Consider the following 12764-nt stretch of genomic DNA (forward strand, 5'->3'; position numbering starts at 1 on the left):
TTATTGTCAAATTTTTTTAAAATTTATCAACAAAAATGATAATTTGGTCAAAATCGGGATTAAAAACGTTGACTTTTAAAATTTAATGGAATAGTTAGTTTTGGACCGATTGTGATCCGAGTTAAAATGTTAGGGATGCAAAAATTTAAAAGATAATGTTTGTGACCAAAATTGTAAAATTAACATATGTTCAGGACCAATTTTGACATTTACTCGTTCAAATATTGTGTGAGCAATAAACTTTCAATTTTCTAAACTTAAGGAAGAGAAAATATTACCCCATCCGCCGCACAAGAATATGCACTCTTTACTTTTTAGTCTGTCCCACAAGAATATGCATTTTCTAATTTTGAAAACTCTTTTCTCTCTAATGAAGTGGGACCCATTGTCCACTAGCAATTCTTTAATTACTTTTTCTCTCTATCTCTCTCTTATTTTACCAATTTTGTATTAAAACTCGTGTCAAACGCAAAATACATATTTTTTAGGGACGGAAGGAGTGCAAGAAACTAGACAGAGATTTACAAAAATTTCATCTAGAAATCAAAAGATATTTGACTAACTTTTGTTTAACAACTTCTACATAATTAAATCAAACTCAATTTTACTAAGCAATATTATTATATCACTAGTATTATGTTTAATACTCTCATTGGGGTTAGGGCTTCTTTGGAGCCATTGGTCAAACATGCAGAGCAATGGGTACCTCTGGAGAGGCGTGGGGTGACACCTATATTCGTTTTGCTACTTCCGGAATGAAGAGGTTGAGGGCTGAGGCTGCACATCGTGTTTTGGGTGAGGTTGAAAATGTAGAATTGATTTGGATTAAGACACCTCCATTGGAGCAAAAGAGAAAACTACTTTCTCCGTCCCATGTTACTTTAACTGTTACTTTTCGACTTGTCATAAACTCCTTACACTATTTATAGTTTAAGTTAGAATTAATGCATTTAATGAATATGTTAGTTTAAGTTAAGAGCTCCTTTATTAAGTGATGTCTTATTACACTTAAAATTATAATTTAATTACAATAAAAAATAATCCCAAATTTACAGCCTAAAATGAAAAGTACGAGTAACATGGGATGGAAGTAGTATGAGCAGAAACCGTTGACTGTGGAGATGGAGAGAAAAAAGAGAAATTTTATTAATGGGCTACATTTTTACTAAGTGTTAATTGAAAAATACAAAGAAGGCCTTATATATAGGCACAAATACAAACAAACAAAATGCTAAATACTAACTAATAAAGGAAAACAATATCAACTAATTACATTTTTATTTTTAATTTCAACACTCCCATCAAGATGGAAGCAAAATAAATGCTACCATCTTGGAAATGAAGTATCAAACTAAGAAGAGAACTACAAGCAACTAAGATTTATTCTAACTCCATGTCAAGGAAAGATGAACTTGATCAATTGCAAACAATCATTTTGCTGGAACTGAGCATCTTCTGCCCCTAGAAGAGTTCTTTGTTGTGAAACAACTACAAATGCAACCTTTGATATCAGTACTTCTTAAATCAAATACACCATATCACAAACCACACAATATGCCAGATGCACCCACATCCTTAGCTTAGCAGAAAAACTAAATTTGATCTCAACTCCCCCTTAGCAAGAAATTCATCTTGAGCATCAAAACTAAGAACAATCACTCTCAGTTTCCAATCCCATTCCAGCACATCAAGCTCAACCATCAAATGATTCAGATCATTCTCGTCAATATCATTAGGTACTTATAGCTTCTACCAAGTGATTTGGATTTTAATGCTAATATTCATAAGATCTATCAGATTATCCATAGATAAACACTAATCCAGCAGATCCCAAGCTAAAAACTCAGATGCCTTTCCAACACCATCTTTCAAGCCAACACCAACACCAACACCAAATAGCCTTTCCTTCTCACCCAAACAAACAACAAATCTGGCAAACTGACTTCTCAATGAAGATCAAAAACACATTTCAAACATCCACGAACCAGGCTTGAAACAGATCCAACCGAACAATCGGTGAACAACAAAACAAACATCCGACATACAATCGAAAAACCAGAGATAAATCTGAAAATATATTCAGATTCAACAACAAATTTGAGAAAACATATTCTCAAACCGAAACACTCAACCGATTTTATTCGGAGAGATACAAACTTGGATCATACAAATCCAATTAACAAAGGATACAAACTTGGATCATACAAATCCAATGAGCAAACGAAAACGAGAGAGAAAACAGATTCGAAATTTCCTATCTGCGAAAATTAACGCCGAAGAGAGAAAAAAAAACCTGACAGACTTTGCGGAAGAACTACGGCGGGAAACAACAACATATCCGTCCTGAAGAACTCTCCCGAAACAATCAGCAGAAAATTCTCATGAAATCACTAACCCTAGCTCTATGAAAAAAAGGCAAACGAAAAATCAAAAAAGGATAGAGAAGATAGAGGTAATCAGAGGCGCGCAACGGATATACGCTCTGATGCCATGTTGAAAATGTAGAATTGATTTGGATTGAGAAACCTCCATTGGAGCAAAAGAGAAAACTACAAAAGATGAGAGGAAACCGTCGACTGTGGAGATCGAGAGAAAAAGGAGAAATTTTATTAATGGGCTACATTTCTTCTAAGTGTTAATTGCAAAATACAAAGAAGGTCTTATATATAGGCACAAATACAAACAAATAAAATGCTAAACACTAACTATAAAGGAAAACAATATCAACTAATTATATTTTTTATTTTTTATTTCAAAAGGTGACGTAGAGAATGTCGTAAAAGAGTACAGCTTCTTGCATAGGAGGAGCTGGATCAGGATGTTGAGTGGGAAGGAAGAAGCCTATTATGGCTGGGTTGCTTTGAACTACAAATTTGGGGGTTTGGGGAGCTCATCAAGGTCGCCCTCGTTGGGGCTTCTTGATTTAGGAGGCTCCTCGTTGCAGGTGGTGGCTGAAGGAGGTGTTCAAGTGGGAGATGAGCATGCTGTTAGATCAACGATTGGGCCGGTTGAGCATGATCTTGCAGCTTATTCATTACCAGGTTTTGGCCTGAATGAGGCCCTCAGAGAAAGTGGTGGTGGCTTGTTTGAAGTGAGGCATCCATGCCTAGGTTCGGGTTTTGTCCAAAACTACACATGCCGTGGCTGCTTAGGTGTCGATACTAGAGCCTCAAGGGATTTGGAAGAGGAAGGGCTGAACAATGTGTTCCTTGTTGGTGAACCAGATTGGAAGAGGTGTGAGATAGTTGCAAGGGCAGCTGCCATCAATTCAAGCATTTTGGAGTGGGCAGATAAGCTGAATCAATCAGAATGCCGAGGCTTGTTTTCTTCTGGAGAGGGTAATTCTTCGATTTGTGTTTTTACCTACTTGTTTTCTTTATAATATTGCAAAATTTTATAAATTTAGTTGATTGTGAATCTGTTATATCTAGTTATCAGTTATCACTCGTTATGATAGGTAGGTGTACAGGTTAGTTAGGTGTGTAGATGATACGATCATATCCATATCCCAATTATTTAGTTGCATATTTGATTTACCATATCTTTTCCATATTTGTTTAGATATTTGTTTCTTGTTCATTAAGTTAGTAGCATTATAAATAGGAGTTATTGTTATCACTTTATTAAATCAATGAATTACATATTTTCCCTAAACTTGTCTTGAGCAACAAGAATATTATCGTTCCATATTTGCTGCCCAACGGAGAACGTCCGTGGAACCGCAAATCGTGGCCTTTCCTTCGAGCACGTCGAAGGTTCGATCACCTTATCTCTCCGAGAAGTTAGCCATCCGGCCTCGTTACGGAGAACGTCCGTAACAACTGGTGCTTTCATCCCGTACTCATCCTCCATCTTCGTTCATCTATATTTCCCAAAAAAAAAAAAAAAAAAAAAAAAAATTCAGCCACAGCACTACCATCACAACCGCATCTAATCCACTCCACCGTACTCATGACGTCAACACACCATGGCCAATATACGTCGGAACTGCCGACGAGGGGGGCGACGCCGGCGCTGCAGATCTGCCCGCCGCGATACCCCAACACCGGCGACTATCGACCGGACCAAAGAGATCAATCCGGGAAGTCTTCTGTCGACCCAATCACTTTAGGGTTTGAAAAGTTGAATGCTCGCTTCGACAACTTGGATCGACGGTTGGACAATTTAGCACGGCAACCGTTCAACCGGGAGCCAAGGCAGACTCGTCGTCGCGACAACTGGGACCCACCATGGACCCGTCGGACCACTGCATATCAGCGTTCTTCATCCTACGAGCTAGATATGTACTCGCCATCACCGCCCAAGCGCCGACCTACCTGTTGGGACCCACCTGTCTATCGAGAGACACCAAGGCAACGCCCCTTCAACGAGGTCTCGGTGTATGATCAGCCGTTGGCCCATGTCCCTAACTCACGTCGGAATCAACCTTACACGGCGCGTGACACAGCGGCGCCGCTGTACACCTTTCCCAGAAGGTATTCCGTTAGAGGGCCCGCGTCTCGGCAGCCTCGTTCAGCAATCATAGCGGAGGAACCGATTAATGCAGAGTTAGATCACTTGTTGGACGTATGGGACAGGAAGGAAACTCATGTCGATGCCACAGATGACCGAGTGAGCAAATTCCGATCATTATCGCAGCCCGATGAGCCAGTTGTTTCTTCGTCGCACCGGACGCTAGAATACCCTCCATCGAGAAATACTATGGCTTCTCGTGGGCAGTCGGGTTTATACCCCAATGTCTCATTGGCTCCACCGCGACACAGCACCACCGAGTCTATAAATCTTAGGCCGGATTTCCAACCACCTCAGGGAAACCCATCGATCCAGCAACGGCCGCTCGTATTTCAGCAATCGGATCAACCTGCGACTCGCCAGCCTTCATGTTTGGAATCACCTCTGACAGCAACCATTTCGGCAGAGCAGCCCAACCAAAATTACCAACCGTCGCCGCCGCTGCCCCAATCAGATCGCCAGCTGCAGCGGCCGAGTCCTTTACCGCCTTTGGAGCTGCTACCCTACGCCGCTCCGGGACCTTTCCAGCCCTTGCACTCACTGCCCGTGACAACACCATTGGCGGTGTCTAATCTGCATCCACAAGCTGCTATCCCGAGCTCAATGAAGAAAAAATGGGTAACAAATATACAAGAAGGAGAAGAGATGATGGAGATTGAGAATATTATAGTTGAGTATAAGGCTGCACTTGAGACAACAAAATCGGACCTTATAGTAGAAATGGATGAGCTGAGATTAAAGTCTAAAGAAGTGGGTAAGAAAGGAGATGGTTCTTACACGAGTTTGCCCGTAATGGCTTGTGTCTGTATGGATTGGAATGTAGGTGAGGTTACAAGTATGATTCATCGATCAACCTCGCTCGACACCGATGCAAGGTTGATCCCTCCGCGCAATGACACGCCATGTTCGAACATTCTTGGAGGCGTGAACAACCTTTTCGATTTGGCAAGGAATTTTTCCAAAAAAATCGGGTCTCCTTTGTTGATTTTTGACAAAGGTGATAAATGGAGATATTCAGTTGTTCGATATGTGTTTGATCCAGGAGGAGACGCCTCGCCAAAGCTTTGGCTTTCAACTCTCATAAGTGGTTCGTGGTTCCCACCTTGAGGACAAGGTGTATTTCAACCATGGGGGAGTTGATACGATCATATCCAAAAATATAAATATTAGGCAAAAATCCAAACAGAAATATCATTGCTCACCTTTAGCTTGGGTTTGACATGTTTGTTTGACTACAGTCATATATGCTCCTCTGCAGGCACTGCAAAGCTTAACCTGACCAAAACATTACACGCGGTCTCAAGATACCACGCACTGTCTGGTTTTTTCGCTTTCCACAATGTCTTAAACTTGAGTCGGAGGGCAAACCTAACCATGATGTCCGAGGCGGGGCAGAGGTTATGCTCTAGACAGTGGTCTGGTGGGAACAACATCAACGCGCAGAACTGTTTCCGAGTTCCCTACCTGACATCACTTTTGGCAAACGCCCTTTGTCTGAGCAATGTGGAAATCATATTTGGACCCAGGGATGTTTCTTGGACGCTAGGTGCTTCCCTCGTTGAAGGAGATTTCCCGTGGCATCGAGCAGAGAGTTCGAGAGATGGTAAGTTCACTCTAAAAGACACGGTAGCGAGACCTTCAACGATATTGGTATTTATTTTACTGTCATCGCTTCTGGTTATTGTTTATTGCTGCCAAGTCAAGCTGCCTATGCCAGGAAGGAAGAATGTTGGTTCTAGAACATCATTGCCCTCTTATTTGTGTCCTAAACGTCAGCCTAATTGACTGTCAGAGTGCATCATTCTTGATTACAAGATTCAAATTCCATCATTCTTGTATTGTATGTATACTTAGAATTACCATTGATAGTACAGATTCATTTAAATCAACAAATGCAGATTTACATAACGCACCAATAGCTAGAGCTGTCAAATCGTTGGGCCAGACCCACGGATCATGGGAAAAATAGGGCCTGCCCAGGCCACCTAGCCATGTGGTATCGGACTTGACCGTCAATTTTAGACGGAACTGGATCAGTTCATTTTCTATGGGACCATAAGCTACCAAACTAATGTGTAGGGACCAAAAATTTCATTTGAGCTAACAATAACACTGAGAAGAAAAATTCCAACAAAAGTACTCTTAATACTGAAACTTCATCTAATCACAAATACTATATATGTAAATAACCAGCTGCAGTTTTTGCATAACATAACTATTTAGAAGCTCAAGTCAAGTTTATGAGCACTAAAAGCTACACATATTATCAAAGCATCTCCAAAAAGAGGCTTGCTTTAGAATTGAGGCCTGCATCTTTGAGAGTCATGCTCATTTCATCAGCACCATACACTTTTCTTGGAAAGTTAGATATCAGCCTATAATTGCCAACTGCAGTTAGGCCTAATGAATCAATATATCTGTAAATGGCTTCAATCTGATCACTTGACAAGAAGCTCTTCTCCCTTCTCTCCCCATTTGGGAAACGAATCAGAATCTGCTCATGAAATCAACCCAAGAATTAGTCATTTAAGAGGAAAAAAGGATGTGTCGCTAATTCTCACTTGAGTTTCTTCACCCTTTTTGCTTGTGTTTGAGAAAGTTTCTGCAGCTTTGTTAGGCAGTTTGCTGATAGATTTTGGACGTGACTTCTTCTTGGATTGTCTTTCTCTTTCACTCTCCTACAAGAGAAGATCAAAACATAGTTTGGAAGGTCATTAGTTTTTGGTTTTGATGTAACTAATGATCGTTGGTGTTTTTTGTATGTAATTATCTCACCTGATCTATCTTGAGAGCTGCTAAATAAGCAGTATCTTGTTCCTCTTTCAAGCGTAGATCTGCTCGTCTCCCTTCTTCCAGATTAGCCCTTCCTCCGCTACCAAACGCCACCCCTTGTTCCTCAAGTGTTGTCTGCAAGATTTCCACTAATTCAGCAGGTGAAACTGGACCTTCCATCTGCACAAAAAGAGGCCAAAAATCAAGATTAGTACTATGAAAAGATCGATCCTTCTTTTTTTTTCTTTCAAGATTCTGCTTTTTTACCTGTTGCACCACAGCTAGATTATCACCAGGAGTAGGGGCAACAATGGCACAGAATGGGAAGCTAGAGGCCTTCAAAGATGTTGCCATATGCAGGCCTTCTCCCCTGCTCGATATCCCACCCCAGCTAATGAAATTTGCATCAAGAAACTGCACCACGAGCTCGGATGAAAGAGTCTCTCTGCAGAAGTTGGGAGTGAATGGATGGTCTGGTGAGTGGATGTACATGAACATCAACTTGTGCTCTTCCCGGGATATCTTAAGCGCTTCCATGAGGCGGCACGCGTAGAAGAAGGGGTGCGTGTGGCCATATTGCTGCTCGAATGTGGATAGGAAAGCCCACTCCTCTTGGATCAAAGGGGGTGGATGGTTGAAAGGATCCTGAAATGGCAAGTTTGAGGGGTGTTGAGAGTGGAAGTTTTGGTTTCTTCTTGCTCCAATTCCTATCATGTCAATTCCTTGGTTCATGGTTCTTGAGAAACCTCCTAGTATGTTTCTAGGGAGGCTCACCATTCTGCGAATGAGGCCGTTGCACACCGCCTCCCCGATGGATCTTGCACTCTCCCTCGTGGATGATGACATTTTTCTCCAGAAGTTATGCTGGAAGTGTTAAGAGTGTGCAACAGTGTGTTTTCTAATCAACTAGCTAGGAAGAGGAATCCTATGTTTGTGCAATGAGGTGAATGTGAAAGAGGTTTTGCATTGTCAAACATATTATACAAATGTCATTATTTACTTTAGAATCTTGTCTTTTCCTTTATCAAAGTTGGTTCAAACTTCAAAGTGAGGAGAGAATATATGAACTCTGTCTATTCCGTATCATGTCTCTCCTTTTTCTTTAATCCTTCATTGATTTAGACCAACTTCTTCCCAATTTTCCATGTTATTGGGGGTTTGTTGCACACATTTTGGCTGTGAAACATAGAAATCGACATGAGAGAGGGGTAATTGAAATAAAACTAGTTTATGATGGCACCAAACTTCATAATTGATAAATGACGTATTTCTTTCTAGGCATAATATCAAAACTATCAATCTTAGCTTCAAAGCAAAGTAAAGTCCCATTTTTTTTATTTACAGTCAGCACTTAGCATTCAATTAATTATGAAATTCCTTAAACTTTGATCTAGATTTGATGATGATCTTACAAGTGCAGTGGTTGCATGTGGGGAAACAATGATTATGGTGGTAGTGGTGGGCTAATGCCTTTTCTTGAAAGCCAAGAACACTAATTAATCTATAGTGTGTAGTTGATGATTTGTAGTAGTATTTACTAAATTGATCACACACACAATCTCAATTAATACTCTTTTCTTTGCTCCACACACATTTTCAAAAATCGAAGTCCGAACAATCAAGAAGATGAATATGAAGAAGATGATGATGAGTTTGTTGTTGTTGTTGCATAATTTAGCAAAGAGTGCAAGCTCCTCCCATTGCATAAGTAGCACCTCATCAAAAACCTTCGAGCGTTGCATGACGCTCCCGACGCAGCAAGCCTCGATAGCGTGGACGTATCGCCCCCACAACGCGACCCTCGAGGTAGCCTTCTTCGGGAGCTTCATCTCCCCCTCGGGTTGGGTGGGGTGGGGGATAAACCCCACCTCCCCGGAGATGACGGGGACTCGGGCCCTGGTGGCCTTCCCCGACCCCAACTCGGGGCAGCTCGTCCTCCTCCCCTACATCCTCGACCCGACCGTGAAATTCCAAAAAGGCCCCCTCCTCTCCCGGCCCCTCGACCTCCACCTCCTCTCCTCCTCCTCCGCGGCCCTCTACGGCGGACGCATGGCCACCATCCACAGCGGCGCCACCATCCAAATCTATGCCACTATCAAACTCTCCCCAAACAAAACCAAACTCCACTTCACATGGAACCGCGGCTTATACGTCCAAGGCTACTCCCCCACCATCCACCCCACCACCCTTAACGACCTAGCCTCCACCGCCACCATCGACATCCTCTCCGGAGCCGCCGCCAAATCCTCAAGCCACCTCAAACCGCTCAAGCTCACACACGGCCTCCTCAACGCAATGTCGTGGGGGTTCCTCCTCCCAGTAGGCGCGGTCTCGGCACGGTACCTCCGCCATTTTGAATCTGTGGGGCCCGCGTGGTTCTACCTCCACGCGGGCGTCCAGATCACGGGCGTGTTCCTAGGGACGGTGGGGTTCTCAATAGGGGTCCGGCTAGGGGAGATGTCGCCCGGGAGGGTGTACGGGCTGCACCGGAAGCTGGGGTTCGCGGCGTTCGTGCTGGGGTGGCTGCAGACGGTGGCGCTGGTGTTCAGGCCGAAGACGACGCATAAGTTGAGGAAGTACTGGAAGTCGTATCACCATTTTGTGGGGTATGCATGCGTAGTGTTGGGAGTGGTGAACTGTTTTCAGGGATTCCAAGTGATGGGAGAGAGTGGGTCGTACGCGCTGCTGGGATATTCTGTGTGTTTGGCGACGTTGATTGGGGTTTGCGTAGCGTTGGAGGTCAATTCGTGGGTCGTTTTTTGTAGGAAAGCTAAGGAGGAGAAGATTAAGAGAGAGGGGTTGTTTGGTAATGTTGTTTCTGATAAAACCACTCGTGGATGAATGAATGAATCACTATTTCTCTTTTCTTATTCTCGTTTCGTCTATTCTATGTCTTCCAATTTTGTTTCAACTAAAATATATAAATTGCAAAAATACCTAACTTATTAAACATAAATATCTTCAAACCTATTATACCCCCATCTTCAAACCTAGGACGATTTGATAAAATTCATTATTTTTTTTTAGCAATTTTCCTACTCCGTGAAGATGCATTATTTTTCTCCTAGAAGCACGGCATTAAATAATCCAATGTCGGCTACCGTCGCTGCTGTCGCACCATCGCTGCCCGTGTACTCGCGAGGACTCCCGGCCTGCTCTCTCACCAAGGGGCGCTGTCCTTCGAGCCCGGGAATCGCCCCGAAGGGCTCCCACTCATCGCTGCCGGCGTCGTTTTTTCGGCTGCTGCTGCTACGAGCAACCAGAGCAGCGATTTGATTGAATTCCGGGGCCGAAGCGAATTGGTTTTTTCAACGCTTGGAATACGAGTGATCAATTCAATGGGAGTTATGCATGCAATCATTCACAATTGCACGCATATATTATTAATGAAGCAAACACGTCATCATTTCATATTTGTTTGTACAAAATCATGCGAATTATAATAAGAATCGATTGATTCTTGAATAGGCCACAGATAATTCACGCAATTTGATAAAACCATCGCATATGTATACATCTTGCATTCAAACAATTCACATGAAATTAATTCATATATGACACCAATTGCTGGGATTTGAATCCTTTGCACACAGTGACGGATCTAGTAAAGAAGAAATGGATACAAGTATAACCCCAATAATGTAAGTAGTCTATTGGTAAAATGCTCTTCTTCTATAGCATTGACCCCGTATCGAAATCCCTTAGTTGCAGTTTTGCTATTGTGCGCAATGTTTTGTTTGGATTAGTTTTTTTTTTTAACAAAAAAATAAGCTTGTTTGGATTAGTTAATTGTTTATAGTTTCTATGTAATGTTTGATTTGATTAAATATGATATTAATTGGATTAGTTATCTGTTTATAGTTTCAGTGTAATGTTTGATTTGATTAAATATGATATTAATTGGATATTATTAGAGTATCCACTATGGTGCGGACGCGGCGATAGCCGCGTGTGGGGGCGGTGGGTGGGCGGGCGGGTTATAGTGCAGAAGTTGTCCGCCCATGGGTCGGGCGCGGATTGGGGGCGAGGCGACGGCGGACGACGGATAGGCGGGCTTGGGGCGAGGACACGCCGGGGAGGAATTAGCCGCGCCTATAGGCGCGGCGACTATGGTGTTGGACATCCGCCGCGACCAAGACATTTTCGATTTTTTTTTATTTACCTCTATAAATACCACTCCCCACCACCTATTTTTCACCATTTTCACAAAATCCATCCATTCACTATCTACACAACCACTCTCTAAAAATGCACCGAGAAGACGACGAATCACCCGACTCTCAGGACGTCGGGATTTGGCGCCTATGCTTCTCAGCCATCGGGCTTTGGCAGGACTCCGTCCCAGCATTGGAGTTGGAATCAATCTCCCCCATCGTGGGCATCGAGTCCACCCCTTCCTCTATCTCAGTCGTGGAGGTCTTCTCCAACGCCCCCACCTTTACAGCGGAATCTGAGTCGCTCCGCATTTGGAGATTACAGACCCAACCTGGACGCGGTTCACCAGCCGCGTCCTGGTTCCCCTTTCCAATCCAGCCAATCTCCGTTCACCGAAGCAGATCAAGACACATTTGATACTATGATGGGTCTGCTCAGTTCCGGCATCCCAGATACGCCGGCGGCACGGGTGGAAACGCCCGTTCTGACCCGAGGGGGTAGCGGCAGTCGGGGCGCGGGTGGCGGCCGTGGCACCGGAAACGTCGGTGGACGCTCGGGCAGCGGCGCCGGCATTGCGGGTGGCGAGGGCAGTGGCGCTGGCGGTAACGGTGGCTTTGGTTCTGGGTCCAACCGGGGCAAGCCATACACCAAACAAGAGAGCATTGCCGTGGCGAGGGCGTGGGATGCTATCACTTCGGACCCCGTGGTGGGCACCAATCAGGCCGAGGGGAGCTTTGGAGGCGGGTCGTGATGGCATACGAGGAATTCAAACCCGATGGCGCCGAGAAGCGCGACCCAGAATAGCTCCGAAAAAAGTGGGGTAGGATTCTGCGGGCTACCAAGCGGTTCGCGTCCATATACGAGAACAACCTTCGCCACGCTGAGAGTGGCAGAAGCGCAACAGATGTGAAGAACCCGTCGATGGGCCAATACAACACGGAGGGATGGCCGAAGTTCACCCTGTGGGATGAGTATCTTGTCCTTGCGGATTGTCCGAAATTCAATTCCATCGTGGCGCGAGAGGTCGATATAGCTCCTGGGTCGAAGCGTATAAGGTACAACCTTGCCGGGGAATACAGCAGTGAAAGCGGCTCGCACGAGTTCGAGCAGTCCGACGAGCAAGTCGAGGAGCCAGCCGCTACTCACACTAGGCGACGACGGCCCCCGGGACAACAGGCCTCTATCCGCAGCGCCAGAGGGGGTTGAAGTGCCTCCCGCCTATCGGCGGCCGCGTCCGGATCTCACATCCCCCCGCCTGCCCCAATCCCACAGCACATGGTGCAACCCCACGAGGTTTTGAGAGATACCATAGACGTGCAGTTGAT

At 44.2% G+C, this 12764-nt stretch overlaps 2 protein-coding genes, 1 long non-coding RNA gene and 1 pseudogene across 4 annotated transcripts; 2 read left to right on the top strand and 2 right to left on the bottom strand.

The window, feature by feature from the left end:
* The first annotated feature begins 636 nt into the window (after positions 1–636).
* LOC121779050 lies at positions 637–6297 on the top strand (annotated as a pseudogene).
* LOC121780319 lies at positions 1123–2622 on the bottom strand. The gene is made up of 2 exons (XR_006045995.1): positions 2294–2622; positions 1123–1488 (listed from the first exon to the last, which is right to left on the bottom strand). It is a non-coding gene; the product is annotated as an uncharacterized LOC121780319 (long non-coding RNA).
* Positions 6298–6368: 71 nt separating the features above from the next.
* Positions 6369–8353, bottom strand: LOC121780318 (plant UBX domain-containing protein 10-like). 2 transcript variants are annotated; one of them, XM_042177885.1, is made up of 4 exons: positions 7552–8353; positions 7288–7464; positions 7074–7190; positions 6369–7006 (listed from the first exon to the last, which is right to left on the bottom strand). In XM_042177885.1, the coding sequence occupies exons 1-4, from the start codon at positions 8128–8130 to the stop codon at positions 6779–6781; spliced, it is 1101 nt and encodes a 366-aa protein (XP_042033819.1). In that variant the 5' UTR covers positions 8131–8353; the 3' UTR covers positions 6369–6778. The 2 variants fall into 2 exon arrangements, with proteins under 2 accessions (XP_042033819.1, XP_042033820.1); XM_042177886.1 differs by having other exon boundaries at positions 6868–7006; positions 7088–7190; positions 7552–8351.
* A 416-nt stretch (positions 8354–8769) lies between these two features.
* LOC121780317 (cytochrome b561 and DOMON domain-containing protein At2g04850-like) lies at positions 8770–10154 on the top strand. The gene has a single exon (XM_042177884.1). The coding sequence runs from the start codon at positions 8911–8913 to the stop codon at positions 10123–10125; it is 1215 nt and encodes a 404-aa protein (XP_042033818.1). The 5' UTR covers positions 8770–8910; the 3' UTR covers positions 10126–10154.
* The last annotated feature ends 2610 nt before the right edge of the window (positions 10155–12764 follow it).

This window comes from Salvia splendens, chromosome 19 (genome assembly GCF_004379255.2).
Source record: "Salvia splendens isolate huo1 chromosome 19, SspV2, whole genome shotgun sequence".
NCBI classification, from domain to species: Eukaryota; Viridiplantae; Streptophyta; class Magnoliopsida; order Lamiales; family Lamiaceae; genus Salvia; species Salvia splendens.